Source organism: Triturus cristatus, chromosome 8 (assembly GCF_964204655.1).
Source record: "Triturus cristatus chromosome 8, aTriCri1.1, whole genome shotgun sequence".
Taxonomy (NCBI): Eukaryota; Metazoa; Chordata; class Amphibia; order Caudata; family Salamandridae; genus Triturus; species Triturus cristatus.
The window spans coordinates 1,639,915,573-1,639,939,029 of NC_140591.1; the positions used below are offsets into that span (position 1 = coordinate 1,639,915,573).

General features: G+C 43.5%; 1 protein-coding gene across 1 annotated transcript in view; it reads left to right on the plus strand.

Annotated features, from left to right (window-relative positions):
* Positions 1-23,457, plus strand: part of LOC146808472 (transient receptor potential cation channel subfamily M member 2-like) — a 2,315,843-nt gene that overhangs the window by 2,025,965 nt on the left and 266,421 nt on the right. The window contains exon 23 of the mRNA XM_085623958.1: positions 12,508-12,685. Coding sequence (XP_085480084.1) covers positions 12,508-12,685 — 178 coding nt within the window. The remainder of the gene's footprint in view (positions 1-12,507; positions 12,686-23,457) is intronic.

Genomic DNA, 23,457 nt, shown 5'->3' on the forward strand with positions numbered 1-23,457 from the left:
CCATATAGATGAAGAATCCAACTGTGACCAAGGCCTAAGACCCTCACTGTTAAAGACTGATTTAAGTCCCATTTTTGCCTCTTGATGACTGCATTTCCCTTGGGATGGTATGGAGACAAGAAATGCAGTGTCACAAATTTCCCATGGTCTCTTTGTAAGCCCGGGACTAAAGGCCCGGGCTTACAAAGACCCCTCTGACGCCTTCCTTACATCAGAGGCGTCCTTCCTTACTCCGCATCCTCCCCGTTCCACCACGGGTTTTCCCGGTTGACATGGAGGGAGATCGCGGTCACATTTTCTCTTCCGTGCTAGAGGCGAGGGGAGGCGGGGTGCTTCACGTGATACTGGTCACCTGACCAAGTGTTTATCTTCATGTTAGAAGCTTCGCGCAGCGGACGCGCCCTTGGAACTAAAGCCTATTGCTGAAAGGCTGCCTTTCCTGGTACTTATAATCATTTTATTCATCCTGACATTACGAACTGTGATTTTTGTGTGCACTGCCTAATATTTTAATGTTTTAAATATTCACGTGTGAAACGCTATCCTTCTCGCTTACCTCTCCACCTCTGATGCCTTCCTTACTCCGCATCCTCCCCGTTCCAACACGGGTTTTCCCGGTTGACGTTAAGGGAGATCGCGGTCACATTTTCTCTTCCGTGCTAGAGGCGAGGGGAGGCGGGGTGCTTCACCTGATACTGGTCACCTGATCAAGTGTTTATCTTCATGTTAGAAGCTTTGCGCAGCGGACGCGCACTGGGAACTAAAGCCTATTGCTGAAAGGCTGCCTTTCCTGGTACCTATAATCATTTTATTCATCCTGACATTACGAACTGTGATTTTTCTGTGCACTGCCTAATATTTTAATGTTTTAAATATTCACGTGTGAAACGCTATCTTTCTCGCTTATCTCTCCACCTCTGATGCCTTCCTTACTCCGCATCCTCCCCGTTCCAACACAGGTTTTCCTGGTTGACGTGGAGGGAGATCGCGGTCACATTTTCTCTTCCGTGCTAGAGGCGAGGGGAGGCGGGGTGCTTCACCTGATACTGGTCACCTGATCAAGTGTTTATCTTCATGTTAGAAGCTTCGCTCAGCGGATGAGCGCAGCGGGCGCGCCAAAGGCAAGCCCGTCTGCGCCCGACCGGGGCCAGGGGCCACGAACCCTGGTCCTAATTCCTTTTATCCCCTTGGAAAACGAACTTTCACTTCAGAGCAACTTTTAGCTCTCCGCCCTCAAGTAACGCCTGACTGCACTCGCTGCCTGGCTACTAACTATGCTAAAGATACTTGTCCCGGTTGTAATTTCTCCCTCGCCAACCCCCATTCAAGTCTACACACATCTTCAGGAAATAGAACAAACACTTGCGCGACCTCTCCCCCTGCTAAAGTTTTTTCATTCCTCAGTGTAAATTGTCGTTCACTCCCTAAACATAAACTGGACATTTTTTACCTCCTTCACGACGTCAAACCAGATGCTCTATTTCTCACGGAGACCTGGCTCCATGAGAGCTCGGGCCCTGATGTCGCAGCAGCCTTACCACCTAATTACATCATCATTAGGAAAGACAGAATGACATCCTCTGGTGGCGGAATTGCTATCATTCACAAAAACAACTTTCAATGTAAATTTGGCACAGTGGATATTCCACATTGTGAAGCCGCCTTATTTAAGTTAACACTTAACCCCCACTTCACATTCTCTGGCCTTCTCATTTATCGCCCCTCTGGCCCACCCAATCCCTGGGCCACATCCCTACTGGATCACCTTACCCCTTTGATTATGAATTCAAATAATTTTTCGCTGCTTGGCGACTTTAATTTACATCTGGACATTCTTTCCAACTCCACGTGCAGCAACTTTGTCTCAGATCTTGCTGCTATGAACATCTTTCTACGTAATTCGGGACCCACACATAAAGCCGGCCACCTCCTTGACCCCATTTTTTCTAGCCTTCCTGGTCTTCATTGCGATCCTGCATTGCCCATCCATTGGTCTGACCATTTTTTATCTAGATTTAATATCTCAATTCCTCTTGCCTCTATATTTCTGTTTCACTCCCTAAAGACATCAAAGAGAGACTGGAAAAAATTCGACCGGAACGCCTTTAACCACGTCTTATGCTCGAACGGTCCTCTATATGACTCTGATGTTGAGTCATTTTCCAAAAATATACACAGTTGGCTTTCAACTGCTATTGATTCCTGCCTTCCCCCTACACAGAAAAGATCTACCAATCACCGTCCCCCGGCCCCTTGGTTCAATGATACTCTAAAAATTGAAAAAACGAAATGCAAATCTCTTGAACGTAAATGGAGGAGAGACTATGCGCCAGAACTGAAAATGGCATATATAATGTCAAAAAACCTTTACCATAATCTATGCAAATCCACAAAGGCTCTCTTCGTCTCTTACTCTTTCACCCCCGCTGCTAATTGTTCCAAGACACGTTTAAGCTTAGTTAAAAAGCTTGCTGGATCTGAGACCCTTGCTCACTTCTTTAAACAAAAAATAGAGTAGATTCATCTTGATATTGCTAACACACATCTTGATAGCAGCCTCTTGACGACAACACTTCCAACTACCACTCAGAATGCTCTTCTCCCAAGTATGAATGAACAGTCTCTTGCCGAACCTTCTGTTGTGCCTACCACCATGGCCCCCCTTCTTGATACCTGGCCACTTCTCAACATGGATTCTTTATCTCTCATTTTAAATAAAGTAAAGTCTGGCTCCCCTAACGACCCCCTACCTCCCTCTATACTCAAACAACTGGATCTCCCCCACATGCATGTCATCTTGAACGTTTTAAATTCTTCTCTTTGTGAGTCGGTAGTTCCAACTCACTGGAAACATGCTATGGTGACTCCTCTTTTGAAAAAACCAACTGCCGACCCCGTCATTCTCTCTAATTACCGTCCCATTTCCCTTCTGCCAATCTTCTCCAAGATTCTGGAGAGTCATATTCACTCTGATTTTGCCCAGTTTGTTGAACTGACTAAAATTCTTCATCCTTCCCAATCCGGGTTCTGGTCCAATTTCTCCACAGAAACCACTCTATTAGGAGTCACAGAGAAGCTTCGTCACCATCTTGACTGTGGAGAGACCGTGGCGCTTGTTTTGCTCGACCTCATTGCAGCGTTCACCACTATTTCGCACCCCACACTTATCAAAACTTTGAAATCCATGGGCATATGTGGCTCTGCCCTGGATTGGATCATCTCCTTTCTGAACGATCGCACTTTTCAGATTTTTTCAGCCACTAACAGCTCCAACACTCATTCATCCCCCCATGGGGTACCCCAGGGCTCCATACTCAGTCCTCTGCTTTTTAATCTCTAAGTCAGGCCTTTAGCAGATATTGCTGATCAAGCCGGCCTAACTCTTTTTTCTTATGCAGACGACTCTCAAATCATCTTTTCTCTCTCTTCCACTGATCCTAATTCAACATCTGGCTTACAACTTGGCCTTAGGAGTATCGCCTCGTGGATGAACCAACACCATCTTGAACTTAATGGTGATAAATCCGAGGTCTTAATCCTGGGAAAGGATAAGGACCTCTGGGGTCCACTTCATTGGCCTACCGAGATGGGTGCCCTCCCGCAACCTTCTAACCATGTCCGGAATTTGGGCATCTACATTGACGACTCTCTGTCTTGGCACCAACAAGCCGTCAGGGTCGCGGCCACATGTTTCAACATCTTGAGATGGCTGCGAAAAATTATTTGGATGTTACCCACTGCTACGCAAAAAACAGTTGTCCATGCCCACTGGCAAACAAATGTTTCATTGATTCTGGAAGGAACGAGGTTGAAAAAGGCTGGTAAAATCACAGTTCCCCCCTTTGGACGATTACGTATCCATTACGAAGTCAGGTGGCCAATCTTTTTCGGCAAAGAGAATATCATAACCCTGAGTGAGTTTCTCCCAACAAGAGGACTACAATACATCTGGGAACGCTCCTTTCAACAATAGTCAGCGCTACTACCACTAGACAATCCATCAGATTCTGGCAAACAATTTTAACTTCTGCTGTGCTGTCCAGCGTTGTCAATGTACATTCCCCATTCAGAAGCAGAGTCCTCAAAGTCCAGCTCTTGCATGACCTTTAGTCCAGCTGCCTTCTTGTTTGTAAATTGAGGTTTTGATATGTTAGGCTTTTCTTCCTATTTAATTATGTATTCAGATGAGCATTGTGAGTCCTTGTTTGGTTTCACTTGCGATCTCCACTCTGATCATCCTCCTCTCTCCAAATATTTATCAGCTTCACTCTTATCAGAACAAGAGGAATGTGTATCAGTATCCCGATACCTGTCAGGTGTCTTAACATTATCACGGTTCCACACTTGTAATGTTTTTAGCAGGTTCCTGTGTAGGAGAACCACTTTGTGATTTTGTTTTATCCTTAGTCTTCTTATTATCCCAATTCTTCTTCGTAGAAGAGTCAGATGCTTGCCTTGAGTTATCCTTTTTAGAATTACTCTTTAGCTGTGGTTTTCCTGGTCTGGTTCCCAAATTATCTCTAACCATCGTCAAATAAGTTTCTTTGATAATTTTAGGCAATTCTTGTTCCTGCTGTGCAGGAGGCAAAACTCTTAAGTGATTAATCATGATAGATACTGTGGCAAAACTACCCATCAGTTTTATCCCTTAGTCCAAGATAGGTGCTGCCCCATGTTCATTCTGTACTTGTTTTAGTAGTTCAGGTAAAGCCGCCAAAGAGGTGGTACCATGTGTTCTAGTATATACTGCACCCCAAGTGGGAGCCATCCCTGTTGGCAAGCAAACTGTTAGTATTCTGTGTTTTTCCTGTGGGCCTGTATGGGGAAATATTGCTTCAAGGTGGCTTGTTTTCTGTGCAATCCAAAATGGAATGTCTTCCTTTTTGGTGGAAACTTGTTCTCATTACTGCAGTAGCTAATTGTGGCGCTACAGCTTGAGCACTCTGTGAAGGAGCAAGTGGTAATGTTCGTATCACGAGTTGTGTGAGGTTCCTGTATATTGTTACTAAATTATTATATAATTCCTGCAGCTGGCATGTGGTCAAGCAATCAACACTGGGATGCAGACTGTAACTGGCTAGGACTGGCCATTTCCCTCCTCATTGCTGAGTGGGTCCCATCTCATGCTCTGTATACAATGGGGGAGTGCGCCTATAAACCAATTAATATGTTCTTGTTACATTAGAGTTGTCTCTATCTCCTCATATGTATTCAGGAAATACCTGTGTAGCATCATCTGAAGCAGGGAATTTAAGTAAAATACTTCCATCCTAATGCCTTGTGCTGCCCTTGTGCCCCCTATGGAAAAACCACCACTGTTCTTTGCCCTTTGTTGCTTTGGCTCTCAGTTTGGATGAAGGGCAAGTTAGGACTTAACAGACTGATCGTGCAAGATTGCATAAATGTGGACAGCTCATTACAAATCCTATGTTGCATTATATTTTTTTCAATATGAAATCTTTAGGGAGACTTGAGCTTTATACTGATCCAAGGTATATTTTTAAAATTGATCACATTTGGGTTAACCAAGTGTTTAGAGGCAAGATGGTAGCAGAACATGCGGCACTTGCCCTGATCAAGCATTCATTGGGCCATGTGATGTTGGTGAAAATTGTAAGTGGATTGGAACATTAAAGTACCTTACACATGTCCAGCTACCATCGAAGACTATTGACCATTTTTAGGCTTAATTTATTCCCACGGATTTTGTCCTCTAATCATGGTTGTTATAAGGATTCCATGCTGCCCTTGTGCAAATGCGACAATGTCTCTATTAGAGTTATTTTGCATATAGTTATAATTTGCCCGCGATATAACAATTTGCGCTATAAATTCATATGACCCCTCTTGATGCCCATGAATTTTAATCAAGTGAGTCCTGTGTTATTGTTTTTACAGTTCCTAACTTTCCCCACAGAATGTTATTTTTTATCATGGTATCTTTTTGGTGATTTAAAGCAAGTTAAATTTTAATTGGTGTTGATGTCATCGATTAATGTATATTTATTGATTGATTAAATTGTTCTTGACTTGACATAAAAACAATGTCAACAGTGCGTAACTTGTCCAGAAGTCCAGCACGGAGAGCCTGTCATCAGTGTGTGTGTTAGGTTCTGATTGGCTATATGTTCCTTTGGTTTAGTGCTGTCATTGATGACAGCAGGGAAGGGGGTGATTCCGTTCCGTAGGCACAGGGTTGTGGGGGCCAGGTTCATCTTCTCAGGGAATTGGTCGGGTTAAATTGCACGGTAGCACTGGCTAAGGTGGGTGCTTTTGGAGTGGGAAGGGTAGGGGGGTGGGGTGGGTGGATTGTAAAAATTGAAAAAAAGCCAAAAGATTGTTAAATGCACACAAAGGGACTGCTTTGTAGGACACGTCTGGGTTAAGGAGGGACATTGGTTAGGAATTATAATTGGAAGACAATGTCTAGAATTCATATAATGTGTTGGAATGTAGCTGGTTTGAACTATTCTATTAAGTGCCGATTAGTGTCGGAAGAACTGAAAGCATATAGACCACAGATTGTAGGATTATCAGAGACTCACTTGGCTTTTAAGGATCGCAGTCTTTTTAAGCAAATGGGGTTTGAGTTAATAACGTGTACTACCCAGACTGTGTCAATACGTGGTGTTGCCCTCCTGCAAGCGCGAACTTCTAAATTCACGGTACTCCGTTCACTTAGCGACAGCAAAGGCCGATGGGTAATCGCTCAACTCCTGGCCTATGGTCAGAAGCTCACGATCTGTGTGGTCTACGGCCCAAATAATGACTGTCCAGAATATATATCTTTTTTAAATTCAGAGTTGCTGGACTGGGATGGCGAACTCATAGTCATGGGAGACTTTAATTGTGTACTAGATCAGAAGTTAGACACTACAAACACTATGGGTAGGGCTAGAACGATACATACTAGGACGGCCATTAGGGATTTATTGTGTATACATCAGTTGGTTGACTTATGGCGGGAGGCTTATCCACTAGTTAATGGCTTCACATATTTCTCGCAACCACAACGAAAATATTCCAGGATAGATATGGTGTTCGCAAACCAATCTAGAATTATAAATTCTAACATTGAGATATGTCAGAAAATCACATCAGATCATAATCCCCTATTGTTTACAATACTTTTAGGATCAACACCACAGCGGACTGTAAGGGGTTTTACGTTTCCCAAATATTTGCTCAAAAGCCACGATTATATTCAGTATATGCAAGGGCAATTAGTGGATTTTATAGATATTAATGCCCATACTGCTTCATGGTCTATGGTGTGGGACAGTCTTAAGGCATACGGGAGGGGCATCACTCAACAGTATCTGTTTCAACAGAATCAGGTTAAATCACGGCTGGCAGCGGCTGGACGAAGGGAATACCTGGTGCTAGAACAGCGGCATATTAACTTAATATTAACTAAGGATGCCCGGGAAGCTGAGATTTATAGGCAACTTATAACAGTGAGAGCTAAGATTACTCGTGAGTTAAGGGAGAAAGTTGCCAATCAGTACCATAAATTTAGAGCTCAACAATACGAATATGGGGAGAGGATTGGACGGGTACTAGCCTATCAATTGGCGGACTTCAGGGCCAACACCCAAATTAAGAGAATTATTGGTGGTGATGGCCTAATGTATCATCAATCTATAGAGATTCTGGAGCAATTTAGGCAATTTTACATAGGCCTTTATAGGGATAATATGGCTTGCGATCAACAAGCGACGGCAGCTTATTTACAGGAGAGTGGTATGAATGTATTAAATTTTCCTACCACGGTCTCAATGGATAGGGACGTGGATAGAGCTGAAATTTTGGAAGCAATCAAGGCTCTGCCCCTTGGGAAAGCCGTTGGGGGGGATGCTCTACCCCTGGAGTTCTATAGAACCTTTACAGGAACCCTTGGTCTGTTTTTTTTAAGGTGGCAAACGATATATTGGATGGTGGGGACGCTCCCCCGTCTTGGAAACTGACTAATATAATTGTGGTTCTTAAAAAGGGGATGCCCCCAACTGAGCGAGGTTCTTATCGCCCAATCTCTCTCATCAATCATGATGCTAAGATTTTTTCTAAAATTTTGTCTTCTCGTCTTGCACCATCCATACACTTAATAGTGTCTGACCAACAGCACGGCTTTGTTCCTGGGCGGGATACTACAACGCATATTAATACCGCTATAGCCGTGTTTGATGCTGCCCATTGTTTGGGCGGTAAAGCAGCGATGCTAATGCTTGACGCCGAGAAGGCTTTTGACCGAGTTACTTGGGGGGCACTTTGGGCTATAATGTTGGAAGTAGGAATTGGTCGTAAGATTGTCTCGGCTATTAAGAAACTATATATGAACTCGCAGGCTGTTATTCGGCTTAATGGATTGATTTCGGATCCATTTCACATTCAGAGGGGCACCCGGCAGGGGTGTCCCCTCTCACCTTTGCTATTCACAATATACATCGAACCATTTATCCGCTATCTGCTACGAAATCAGCATATCAGTCCGGTTTCTTATAATCAAATACATATTAAAATAACTGCTTATGCGGACGACATAGCTGTCTTTACTACAGACCCGGTTCAAGCTTTGGGGGGGATTGTCTTGGAAGCGCAGCGATTTGGATTATTTTCAGGGTATAAGCTTAATACTAATAAAACCCAAACAATAAGTAATATTGGAGCTATCCCTCCTGCACCCGCTTTGGGTGTTACTCAAAAAGCTACTTATTTAGGGGTCAGTCTTAACAGCCACACGGAAGAAATAGTGAAACTTAATTATGAACCATTAATCAAGAAAGTTGCTACGGATTTGCGCAAATGGCACCAATTGCCTTTAACCATCTGGGGGCGTTGTAATATTATCAAGATGAACGTCCTCCCAAAGTTCTTGTATCTTTTTAGAAGCATCCCTCTATGCGGGTTCCATTTTCATTTTTTAAAAGACTGGATGGCATTATAGGCAGCTTTATTTGGGGGTATAAATGGGCCAGGCGGGCATTAAATTTCTTAAACTGCCATATGAAAGGGGGGGGTTTGGACTGCCGGATTTTAAGTTATACTTTTGGGCTTCTTTTGCTAGGCGTTTACAGAGCTTGATGGAAGGTTTTGGTATGTCACAAATGTGGCTAGCATATCAGTTAGTATGCGGGCCGGAGTATAGATTCGTACTCTCCAGGATGTCTGACCTGAATTACTTCAAACGTGTCCGCTTCCAGATAGTGAGACACGCTACTTGGATTTGGCGGGACTTAGTAAAGTCGTACAATATTCCTGAATTACATGCAAGCACTTATCTAAGGGGGAATCCCTGTTTGGGGGCCCTATTTGGTGATTTTGCTTGGAAGATCTGGCAACGGTGCGGTGTACTACAGTTAGGGCAACTGTACGATCAGGACGGTTTTAGATCATTTTCTTCTCTTAGAGACGAATTTGCGGTTCCGAACAACTCTTTTTTAAAAATTGTTGCAAATTAGAGATTTTTTTATCAATGGGGAAGGTCTAGTGACTGCTGATGCACTGGGTGAGCCCGTTAGCTCACTACTACAGATTAGAGGCAGGGGTTGTATAGGAAAAATCTATGAACATTTTCTTACAGGTGTAGCTGACGATGACGCTCAGGCTGTAGAAAAATTAAATCGTTATTTCGGAACTTGTGTAAACACAGCAGACTTGCATAGGTCATTACTGACTATCAATTCTTCTGTTACTTCTATTAATCTAAAACTTCAGCAAAACCGCATGTTATTTCTCTTGTATTACACGCCCGAAATTATCTCTAAGTGGGCTACGCCCAATTTGACACCAAAAACTTGCTGTCCTAAATGCTCACTTTTTGCTGCAGACATTAGACATATGTTTATAACTTGCCCGGAACTCTCCGTTTTCTGGACGCTGATTACTAAGGAGTTGTGTAACTTGTCAGGCAGTAATACTGTTATTTCTGAGAAAGAGATGCTGATGGGATTAATGGAGGACCCTGGCTAAGTCTCTGTTGCTTTATTTTCTATTATTATGGCTTGCTGTCACTTATGCATTGCCAGGGTCTGGATTGAGCCAAAACCCCCAACACTTGCTGAGTTCTGGCAGCTATTGAGAGGGGTGTATGAGATGGAGATGGCTCTTGCTAAGGTCAGGGGCCCCTCCTCTTGAGCCAGAATAGAACAAATTTGGCTCTGTTTACACTGGGACTAAGTGATATTCATTCTTCTTTTCATTCCCCCCCCCCAATCCCCACCTCTCCCTTTTTTGTGCTTGGCTATTGTGTTTACGTACTCTGTCTTTGAACTAATGTTATGCACGTTTTCTCTCTTTTAGCAAAAATAAATAATAATTAAAAAAAAAAGACTTGGCATAAAAACAATGTCAACAGTGCGTAACTTGTCCAGAAGTCCGGCACGGGGAGCCTGTCATCAGTGTGTGTGTTTTGTTCTGATTGGCTATATGTTCCTAACTTATGTGGCATCTGGCTTTATGGTGTTTTAGGAGTGCGTGTACCCCCTCCTGTCGTACGTGCTTTATTGGGGCCAATTTTCCTTGACCATTGTAGTGTTGTTGCGCCTATCTGTGGGCTTGATCTAAGGTTTCTTGTCCATGCTAGTGTTTGCCGGGTATGTGCGACCCCTTCTGTGACCTGTCAATCAGTAACCTTGGGCCTAGGTTTCACTGCTTGCCTGACTATTTATTTGCAAGTCGTGGTTGATGTGGAGTTCATAACGGGCAACTTTGTTAATAAAGACATGATTTTGTTTACATAAATTAATGTATCGTTTTCATATCCACTTTGACTTTTTCAATATTAGTAGGTGCTCCACTCGAACCTGTCAACTCTCCGCCTTCTTGCGTGAAAATTGAGCGGTGACAGTTGACAGCCTCCGACCTTCCTCCTGAAGTTTGTGATATTATTCTGGCAGCCAGGCGTCCCACCACCAAGATGGTATACGCCTTCCGGTGAAATACATTTCTGTTATATTGCACAAAATGTCAATTGACCCGCTTTCTGCCTCCCTTTCTGATGTTCTACATTTTATTCTTACCCTTGCCCACCAGGGCTTTGCTTTGGGTACTCTGAAGGGTTATCTTTCTGCTCTGTCTGCCTTCTTGTGGCTGCATGAACAACTCTTTTTATTTATATCCCCTGTTGGAAATAGATTTCTGAAGCGTCTTGTTTATAAGTTTCCCCCTTCTCCTTTTATTATGCCTCAGTGGGACATTAATTTGATCCTTACGTTCTTGATTTGTTCTCCTTTCGAGCATCTTCATAATTGTACCCTCCGGCTGCTCACCATCAAAACAGCATTTCTTGTGGCAATTACATCTGCCCAGAGTGTGGGTGAGCTGCAGGCTTTATTATCCAAGCTCCCATTCTTGTCTGTTTTTCCACACAAATTAGTCCTTTGTACTAGGGCCTCTTTCCTGCCAAAAGTGGTAGCATTATTTCATGTGGGTCAACCTCTCACCTTGCCCACTTTCTGTGCTCCTCCTTCACATCCCTCTAAAGAAGAGTAGAGACTCCAAAATCTGAACCCAAAAAGAACGATATTGTTCTACCTTGACTGCACATAAGAGTTCCAGGTGAACAACCAACTCTTCGTGGAGTATGTTGATGAAAATAAAGTTTGGGCAGTGCAGATATGGACCATCTCTTAATGGGTCATTGTGAGAGGCTGACTTAGTATATGGTGCTTACTTATTTAAGTGAAGCACCTTGCACTAATCCAGACAACCCTTATGGTGATTTTAGTGGTATTAGACAACCATAGAAATCTCTCTAAGTGGTAGCTGTGGAGAGCAGCTTGCAGAAGGAGAGTAAAGCAGCTTGTTCTACCAGTACTTAATCTTATGGTATAGGTTAAGTGAAAACGAATCACACACAGTAGTTATAAAAATATTTATTTTATTACAAACACTCACTAGCACATTACAATTTCTCCTAACTGGAGATATATTCACAATACACACAATACTTTGATAATAGAACATGTAAGTAGCACAAATACACAGTGGTCTCCAGGGGGAGACAAATCCATATGCTAAAATAGTGGAATGTGAACCACGACCTAAGTCAAGATGGAACCCAGATGTTTTGGGGGCCCAAGGAACCACCCAAGGTAAGTACCCTGAAACCCCACGGACAATACCAACGGCAACGCGTGGAGCCGATCGGCACCACCTACCTACCTAGGGTATTGTTCATGAAAAATCTTCTGGATCCAGTCTGATGCCTGGAGAAATTCAAAGGTAAGGAATCTGCGGCTAGATATTGTCTGTCCCAGATAAGGCGTTACTGAGGGTGAGTAACTTGTTCTTGTGCACTGTGAAATTATACAGCTCTGATTGCTGATCCAGACAAGTCTTGGGCTAACTTACATGCCTTTGCCTACTTTATTGCTAATATCTTTTTAATAAGTTGTTTTGTGATGTATAAAATTGTTAAAACATTTCGAATTTAAGGTGCTTAATACCACAGTTGAAGGCTGAGACTTTACAACTGTAACATGACTGTATTTTTTTTTTTTGTTAAAGTATCAAACTTTAATAACAGCACGTGCACCTCTGATGGGTCAGATGCAAGATTGCCAAAATGTGCTGAATCCCTGGATGGAGTTCCCATCTTCCCACAGTGGCTGATGATTCTTCTACTCTGTCTGTACATGTTGTTTGCCATCATTCTGCTCTTAAACCTGCTGATTGCCATTTTCAAGTAAGTCATGCAACCTTAGTATTCTTTCGCCTCCACTTTACTTTACATCTTTTAATTATTAGCTTTCTTTATGATTCTTTTCTTACTTCAGTAACTCTGTCCCTGTCTCTCTATATTGCTCTTCAGATCTTTTTTGTCTCTTCGGCAAAGACTCACATATGAACTGGTTTGTTATCTTCTACTCTTATCTTTTGTCTATATTGCTGCCCTTCTACTGATTCCAATGCTCTCTTAGTCTCTTTTCCATTTTCTACACATTGCTTGTTTGTATTCTGATCTCTGCTTCTACTCCTTCTAGTATCAAGTTCACATGTCCACTTGCATGCCAAAAGATTCAAAGTATAACATAGTCAAGTCAACACCAGCTTTAATCGCCCTGACATGACACTATTGGTGTTTGTTGTTACTCATAATCTAACACTATTTACACTCACTTGCCACTTCTCCATATATGCATCAACGTTTCTGTGCATCATAAACAAGATTGCGAGCCAGAATCTCTTTCTACATTTATAGAGCTCCTAATATTCTCAACCTTCCAGAGAGAGTTCTATCTACTGCCCCTGTGTTGGAGTGTCCAGCTATGATGCTTTTTGTCCTATGAAGTCACCTGTATGGAAAAAAAAGAAACTGATTATAAACTAAACCACAGTTGATGTATATTCCCTCACATTAATCTGAATTTAAATGGGGAGAACAGAATTTCAGTGTGTGTTTGTCACAAAGAGTGGGGTCTGTTTGAGTGAATAGACACTTAAGGAGGAGCACTGAAGGTGGCGGGATACCAAGATTCAGTTGTTGCTGATCACAGAACTCGTAACTAATCATAAAAAGAACTTGATACTTCTGAGTTTTTCATGGTATTTCCCTGAGGAACATGCAAAGGCTTATGCATCTGAGTGGGCTTTGGCCCTAGCCCTGGAGGTGTACCATATTCATGTGGGCTGGGATAGAGATTCACCTGCACATGAGATACTGTTCGGTCTATGCCACAGCCACAGCCACAATATCAAATCAGACGAGAGGCTAAGGCTTCCGTTTGTGACATTCTTACTCAGTTGGAGTATCAAGGAGGGATTGAATCCTGTGTATCACTGATGAATAATCCTCTTTTTCCGGTATCAAAACATGACAGTTCATGTCGCATTGTATTGGATTATCGAAATTTGAATAGTCATTGTCGTACATTTGAGGTACAGAACACACATAGCTCTTCACTAGTGGACAGCCTTGTTCGTAAAAAATACAAAACTACACTGGATATATCTAATGGTTTCTGCAGTCACAAGTTGGCTCCTGAGAGCCGTGACTTGCCAGCATTTACCACCGTCAGACATCACAAACAATTTACGCACTTGCCTATGAGGTATAAGAATAGCTCGGGCTATAGAAGCATGTGTTGTGTCTTTGCTGCACAGCATTGATCCAGATGCGTTCTCGTACGTGGATGATATTTATCTGATGGACGATGAACTGATGTTGCATCTTGTCCGAGTCGACAGGAATTATTCTGTTGTTCGCCAACTATAGATACAAATTCAATTTTGCAAAATCACACATTGCTTGTTTTGCGGTGCTCTTTTAGTGCTACGAGCTCAATAATCAAGGTAGGGGGTTAACCCCCCACTTTCTGGAGAATTGTGCACAATTGCAACCTCCGTCTACTCTGAAGAAACTTCAGTCTTTGCTAGGATTTTTGACTTTCAGGAGGACTTACATCCCCAATTATGCCCAGCGTATCAAACCGCTCTATGCCTTGATATAACCAACATATTCTTCTGCCAGATGGCTTGCGGAACAAACCACTATTCTACAATCTTTGCATTCAGATCTGCTTGCGACTAACTATTTATTAACGCATGATAATAACACAAACCTGGTGATACGTATAGTACCAGGGACGGTGGGTTTCACTAACTTGGCGTTCAATGAGGGAGACACTGTACCTAGTGCATACAAATCACATTTGTACACTGCGGCTGAAATGCTATTTTCAAATGTTGAAAAAGTTTTAACGGTGGTCCAAATGGCGATTCTGAAAGAACGCTTGCTGGCACAGGAAAAACGCATTCTTATGGTCACGCCTCTCCCTGCTTTAGAAGCAGTGACTAAGGCAAGTGTAACCAACTCTAAGGCACTGTATCCCCATTGGATACAATGGGCTACTTCTTTGACATCGGCTGATGTCACGTTTATCATTGAACCTGCTCTGCAAACACAGGAGTTTTTACCGTATGAACATGTTCATCCCCCTCCGTTGTGGATGCTTCCTTTGGATGAGTACAAATGTACCATTTATACTGATGGCTCGGCTCATGTTCCGCTGCAGCAGTTACAAGGTCCATGACTAAGATAGATAATGACATCTTGGAAGCTGTAGCTGCTACGAAGGATGGAACTGCTTATCCGCAGGGCTTCCCTTTGAAGTATTCTTATCATTTATCTCCCGAACAAGTTCCTTATGCTAAAATACTGTCAGTTGGGGATCGGCTGATGCCCAACATGGACCTCAGACTTGCTTTGATCATTGCCGCACACGAAGGGATGGGTTCTGCACATGCTGGGGTGTCTGCAACAGTCTCTATTTTACAGCAACATTACTGGTGGCATGGTTTATATAAACATACCCGTAATTTTGTACTTTCGTGTGACATTTGTCAGCAAATCAAAACGTCTACGGTCTCACGCCCACCACAGACACAGCTATGTATTTCCAATCAGCCTTTTGGCTGTGATATCTTGATCACTGCTGTCCATTGTCTTGAGATACTGCATATAAATACATTTTGTTGCAGTTGATTTGTGCACTAGATTTCTGTGGGTTTGGCCACAACGCAGTACTGAGTCTCGAAATGTCATTAGAGATTTGCGTGTTTTGTTGGGATGTTTGCCTGTGGCACCAGAGTCAGATTGGTAACACGTGCACTTGGAAAATGGCCGAAGGGCTGGTAGCCGAGTTCTAGCTGTGGGCTAATTTTTTGGGCAGTCTGGGGGCTGTCTGTGCTGTTAAGATGCTGCCAGCAGCCCAGTGGGTGCCTGAGTGGCCTTTCTAGAGGCAGATGGGCAGTGGTGTCACTTCCATTTGCTGGGCTGGCTCATTAATGTATGCTGATTGAGCGGGGGCAGGGGGCCTGAGCAGAAGTGGTGAAATAATCTGTGCATTTTTTTATCTAAGTGAAGTTAAAACATGTCCCCCACCCCCTTTCTTTTCATAAAACGTCACTGAAGTAGTGTTTTGTGGAGAGGCAATACCGAATGAGGGCCACTTTTTTTGGTGTGCCCAGGCCGATTTTTTTATCCCAATCCAACCCTGTGTGGCACTTTCCATTCAGACCAAGGTCCAGCGTTTGCCTCTAAGGCGTACAAGGATGCGATGAAGCCAATGGGGATGCTGGTGCAGTTTTAGGTGCCGATTCCGATCCTGGAAAAATTTACCCCGTACGAATCGTATCCGGATTTTTTTCCGTACGAATCGAACATGTACCGTACAAACTGGCAAGTAAGATTCGTATGGTAAAAAGTCCATACGAATCGCATAGGGAAAATTCCCCCACACGTCCTCGGGTCGGAAAAAGTGTCCGACACGTGAAGTCTGAGCGCGCAAGTACGATCCGTCCCATCCATCCGATTGCACAACCGGACGGAAAAAAGACCGTACGGAGCGAACTTCAATAGCAACCATGAAGACATGTGGCCGCATACATGCCAAACCCCCCCAGCCCCCCCCACGGATGTTCGGTGCGAACCCCCACCAGTGTAGGTACGGTGCGTACCCCCCCACAGATGTACGGACATCCGTGGGGGGGCTGGGGGTACGGTGCGGACATCCGTGGGGGGGGCTGGGGGTACGGTGCGGACATCCGTGGGGGGGCTGGGGGTACGGTGCGGACATCCGTGAAGGGGGGCTGGGGGTACGGTGCGGAAATCCGCGGGGGGCTGGGGGTACAGTGTGGACATCCGTGGGGGGGCTGGGGGGGTTAGGTGCATACTTACAGGGGCTGGGGGGGTACGGCGTGTACCGGGCCCTCTACTCTGCTCATTTCATGGCGTACTTCGCTTTCCCGGCACTTTTTGGGTGACGTACAAATATTGCCGTCCGGACTGCTGTGGGTACGATTCGTACTTCCTGGTTCGTAAAACGCAGCCTGAGTGCGTACCAACGTCACGTCGGAGGTGTTCCGGATCACATTGGTATGTATTTTTCCCTCGGTCAGTGTTTTTTCCGATTCGTACGGAAATGGTGTTTCCGTACGAATCGTACTTGCTAATTCGTAGGGTGTTTTTACCGGGTACGAGTCGGACGGAGAAAACGCTCCGACCGACGGTTCGTACCCGGTTTTTCCAGGATCGAAATCGGCACCTTAGTCTCCAAACAGGCCTGAGGGCAATTCTATAGTGGAGCGAATGAAGTGTGACTTAAAGCAATCTTTGACAGCTAGGATCTTAGGTACTGGCAGGAACTGGCTGGCCCATTTGTATGGAGATCAACGTGCACTCAATAATCTCCCTAGAAGATCTCTGGGTGGTCAGACCCCATAAAAAATGCTCTTTTGCATTAAAATATTTGTGCCAGACCTTGATGGTCTAGACTTTGTGGCGGCTGCTACAACCTTTGAAGTAGATAATCATTCTACTATGTTATAGGTCCTACAAAAGACCAGTGGCAGCTACGCACTGCTGATTCCAGTTGCCGGATGGCTTTTTAAGATTGGAGATCAGGCACAAGAAAAGCTGGAGATCAAAAAAGAATTTGGTCCCTTTTATCGTACACCGGTTCCAGTACTTGGATTGACGGGTACTCCTACGGTGATTCTACCACCTTTGCCTGGTGGCAAAGACAACAGATACATCTCAGTGGACAATGTCAAACTACACCGTCTGGCCGATTCTGAATAGTGTAACACCTGCAGTTTCATGCAATGCTGTCTCTTTGAGTCTGGTGAATTCATCCTCATCGACTAATCCCATATCACTGAGGGTGTGATGGAAACTTCTATTGGCCTTTTGCCTGTTCTGCCTCCATCCTCATCCAACGACGAAGTCGAGTATACTTATCCTGCAGATGAGTCCCAAAGTGAAGGTCCGACCAGTCCCCGACAACATCAAGCGATTGCTGCCCTATCACCTTTAATGAACATGGGTGCAAGCGGTTATTTTGAGGACCGTGTGAGCTTCTCTTATGAATCTTCCTCCTCATCTTCCACTTTGGCACTTCCACCAATAAAAATAAGTATTTTCATCTCTTGGTTCAAAAAGACTTACCTGGTCCCGCCATGGACCTACATCTGGTACTTATCCTGATTTTCCTCTTTCTGTGATTTGATTTGTAACAGTATTTTTTTGCTCATCAATAGTCATTATTTGCCAGAACGCTCTGCTGTGAAATTGGTCGATGGAATTCTGGCCCCTCATGCATCGTCCCATATCATGAAACGTGATCAAACTCTTGTGAACATTTCAGCTTTCCCGGTTGCAGATGGCAAGTTTGGGATAAAGTAGCAATCGAAATTCACAGCCTGACAGAAGTCCTCAAGATACCATACGTGTTTCGCGTTTCATGAGGAGATGTGGTAACACCAGACATACATTCCGATGATTGGGATGTACAAGCAGTACATTCATTGTTTTCTGATTTAAAGTATTATGCAGCTTTTGATGCTGAAGATTTATATTTAAATGTTGCCAATTATGCTGATTTATTCTGTTTTCAACCCTATGAGCATCATTTCTTACACAAAACAAACATGTTAAGACCTGTTTTTAATTACACACAATGGGAACATTGTCCAACTCCCATACAGGGGAGTTCTAAAATCCTTAGGGATAAATTAATCTAGTTCACAGAACATAACACGTCCAATCCGGAATCCTATTTCTTGAAATTGCAATTGTCATCTCAGTCCAAATTTATTTTAGCCCACACTAAATTAATCTATTTCAATTCCTTTAGAACTAAATTGGCTACACTGTGTTATGATCACTTGAGAGATGCCATTGATTTGAAATCAATTTGGGGCACTAAGGCTTGGCAGGTTCAGGGAACTGAAGCTTTGCATTGTGCCTGCTTAATTCCGACTCAAATATTATTTTTAAATGATACAGTGCACCAAACTACTTACTTTGGTTTGGCAACTGCCAAAAATTTTAATGTCCCACCCATTCCGTCTTTAGTGGAGTATGACAATTGACGTAAACAAACAAATTATATGATTGATGTATTACAAGCTTTGTTTCAAAATGACACTTTCAATGTCTCTGATGTTGACCAGTCTGGATGGTTGGTGTGGCAAACCAATTCAAATGTATGCCAACTGTGTTTTTATAATGTAACAACTGGTTTCACACAGACTGGACCAGATCCTCGTTTTCCACATTCACATTTGGTCACCACATACTCGGTGGGTAGATTGTGCCAACATTGCTTGGAACACTCCCCTTTGTCGTCAGTAAAACAACTCTTGTCACTCTTGTTGAGCGACATAAATTTGGCTGATTTTATCTTAGGTCCTAGGATTCCAAGAACAAAGAGGTTTATCTATTGAGGTTCCGTGTGAGACGGGACGGCACTTTTTGAGTGGTGACGAATATGGACGAGTGTGGTATCTATGAACCGCAAATGACGAGTACAGTGGGTGTGCGAAGTTTCGCAATACAGCCATGTATGGTTCGTCTCATTTTTGTGTTCGTTCATTCGAACCCTCGGGTTCCATTTTAGATACAGCGTCCATTTTGTTTCTTGCCCTCAAGTAGCCAGCGAACGGGCTTTTGTCCGTTTCGTGACCCTGGGACTTCCAAGATAGTACGAAGGACACGTGTTTCTTTGAGGTGACTTTTATGACGAGGGGAATGACACGAGTAAGGCAGATGGCCCCGCTCGAGGCTCATCTTGCCGCTCCGGTCTATTGTTTCAGTCACGCATACATTAGACACGAGGTCTTTGATCCCTCTATCGAGTTTCCTTTATTGCCCCAACACTCTTTTCTAACCTGTTGTGCATCCTCATCCTTTCCTCGCATTTTGTTTTCCGTCCTTCCTTAATGTGTTTATGGTTAAGAGGAAATGTGTTTATTGCGGAGGGAATATGTTTTTACAGTTGGGAACCGGCAAGGTTGTTGTAATTATGTTCCGGCCTCCTGAAACATGAACGCGACCCTTTTGAAGTTTATTGTGGGAACTGAGTTGAACCTTTGTTCGCCATACTGCGCTATGGCAAAAACGTGTATAAAAGGAGTGACCCACTTCTACGAACTCGAAGCAGTCTCCGAGAACCTACACGCTGTGTACTTCTTGTGACCTCTGTATCCCTGCAGTAAATAAACGCTGATCTCTGACGTCGCTGGAAGTGTCCCGTGTCTCTGTGTTTTGTACGCCAGAACAGGTAACCCACGAAGGTTTCAGGTGTTGTCCCCTGGCACCGCTGGGTCTTAAGAAAACCCAGTCCTTCACTATGCAGCTTACAATGAAGTATGGAAACTTTCGCAGATTGAGGCAGCGCTTCGTCTACGCCAAATTGACAAAGCAAATTTAGAAAAAGTCCTTGCAGTGGTCGACAATTGCATTAATACACTGTACTTACGCATTATACCCTGGATAATATTGTTTCATTTGTTATTGTTATTGTTCAGAAGTATGTATCTGTGTTATATCATGGTCTAAATCAATTATAATCAGTGATGCAGTTTGCATTGACGTTACAGACTCCCAAAATGGGTAAAGTCCCTTGGGATTATTTGAAAGCTGCTGCTTGATTTTTACCATTTAATCTAACTGATAAACAGAGATTTATGTCCATGAAAGATACTACATACACGCTATTACACATTGAACGATTAGAACACTTGACCTTCTCTGTGGGGAAACAGATTCAGCTATATGGTTAATTCATGGGGTTATCTCTCTCCCATTTTCGCTGTTTCAGTTGAAATCTCGCATGAAACATTTCCCAATTTGCCACTTTGAACCCCTGGGTAGTGCATTTCTCCATGAATTATGGTACCTACCTTTCACTTACAGATGTCGAAGGGAGGATAAGGGGATGACTGTGATTCCACATTAGGACACTCCCTAGTTTGTAAACACTTTAAGTTGCACGGCGCTTGTAATGTATCCACACTTAATCTTGCTTGTTTTTTAAAGGAACTCCCATCCCGGCAATAATTCCTGCTTTTACATTGCTTACTAACAGCAGTTATCTTATTTTGAATAACCACAACTGCTGTGGTTTACGGGCAGGAATCCCGTACATAGTAACAGTTTTGCAACGGGTTACTTGTAGCAATGTGCTTTTCCTGCCCCCGCATGGGAAAGTAGATAGTTCCATTTGGCCTTCCATTCCGACTTTGAAAACAGATTTCAACAAATTAAGCAGACTCAAAGCGCTATTGTTTCAACAGGAAGTGGCTCTCACTTCGGCTCCAGAGACTTTCGAATTGCAGGTGGCTAGAACATCTAGCGGGATTCAGTCACTTCTGAACACGAACCTCCCACTTCACTTTGGGGAGCTTATACATTAAATATTTAATGCGTCTGACACCAAAGGCCTTGCTCATTTTTTAAAAACTTGTACGATCCAGCCTTGTGACTTCTTTTCAGACGATATTTGGAGTAATACCGGCCTTTATTCATTCTATTTTTTCTAGCGTCTTCAGAGGGTTCCCATTATTCTGGCGATTGCTGGTTGAACCCTGATTTTTCTGCTTCTGCTACGCAATGGCTGCTCATCTTGTGGTAATGCACAGACAAGGCGAATTGCAACTGTACTGTGACTAAATGCAACAACTTTTTGAATGCTTGACATTAGCAACGCTTAGCATGAATTATGGACTAACTTTTAGCTTTGTCTACTTCACTTGCGCGCAACCTGTGTTCTACTGTCAGCGATGCCCCTTCTATTGGGCTTTGGATTTATGCCTCTCCAATACGTCATGCTCAGACCCTGATTATGACCAGTTGATGGGTCCCTTAGTGGCCCATGAGCAGGCCTTATCTGGGAATGGCCGTATGGGGTGTGCAGCTGCACTTGGAGTCTTGGCTGAGTGTAAACTTTTTGCAACTGCGCAGAGCCTCTTGCGATGGAGTTTCATTGAATATCATGCAAGTTGCCGGGAAATACTCTAGGAGGCATCGGATTACGAGGAACATGTCTGTTCCTTCAGCCTACTTGATTGGATGGCATCCCTTTTTTCTACTAAAGATAGGGATGACCTTTTGGAACAAATTGCATTCTTAAGTTCACGTACTTTGATGATTTGCCACCTCCATATTAATCACATTTGCCAATTTTTTTTTTTCAAGCGCTTCTGAACTCTGCTTACCTTTGAACTCTGTTTTGGTCCTTTGTCTATATACTACAACCTTACCAAGGGGAGGGTGTTCGGTGGCCGTTAGGGTCATTGTCAACATTATTAAGTTAGCCTGAGCTCTGCTATCATGATGTTGCTTTTGCGCACTTTACTACATGACTTTATTTTGCAGGACTCTGTTTGTGCCTTTCACATGAGAACTGTCTGCATTCTGCTTTCTCTGCCTGTTCCTGGAGTTTAGTCTGAATACGATGTGCAAGGTTGATAAACAATGCCCCTGTTATTCTGTTCTGGTCAGTCCCTAGCACCTAGACCAAGCATGCTAACACAGCTGCACTAAAGGAAACTCTGACTTTAATATTACGGGGATGCATGTTGTTCAACACACATACTTAGAGAGGGACCTTTCCAGGAAGAAGAGCTATGCTGTTCCTATGATGTAAAACTTCCATCTAGGCACTAAGGTATGAGGTCTGCTGACAAAGCCCCGAGATCTTCCTTTATATAATAAACTTCACCTTACCAAGGGGAGGGTGGTTAGGCTTATAGTCCTTTTTGCACTGTCTGTTTATGAAGTCATCCCCCTTTATATTATGTGGAATTGTAACAATGCTAACTGGCTAGGTTTATGCATTTTGCTGCTGGTAGTGGCTCGTATACTGCATTATAGAGCACAATAGTTAAACATTTTGAACTATAAACATGACTCTGACAATTCTTATTGTGGACAAGTACCAGTGAGTGAGCGAAAGGGTATGTCTTGCTACTGCAATTCCTGAGAGAGTCGTGAGTGTTGTGTTCTGGGTTGTCTAATCATTTGTAGCTTCGTGAATATGTAGGAGAATGAATGAGACACTGTTGCTATTCGGTTTTGGGATTTTGGGTACTGAGGCGGTAGGAACGCTCAGCCCCTACACACCGAGGTCCTGTTTGCCTGTGCATAGTTCTGTGTTTTTGCAGAATCCCCTCAAGAGGGCATTCCTGCCTCGTCCTGCTGGACATTGGGAATGTGTAGGAGGTCTTCCCATTGACTCGCACTGCTGCTATGGGTCCAGTATACAATAAATGTACCCATTTCCTAATTTTGAGGTCAAACCTGAATTTGGCTAGTGTGGAGTCTAAAAAGGGCCAGTGCACTGCGTCAGATGCTTTCTCTGCATCTAACAAAGCAAAACATGCAGAGTAAAGCAGTTATTAACCACCATCATCCAACTGTACGATCTGCAGAGGTTTAATCTAATTGCCTGCTTTTGAAAATGGCCCTTTCTGCAGGGTCATCCCTAAACTTTTTGCCTGCCTCTTGTATTGTTTCTGAACTGTTGTTGTTGGTTTTATGACTCTGGGCACTTTACCACTGCTGATCAGTGCTAAAGTGCATATGCTCTCCCTTGGTAAATATGATTGTGAATTGGTATATCGCCGATTGGCTTATTTGGTTTACCTGTTAGTCCCGTGGATCCCAAACTGTGC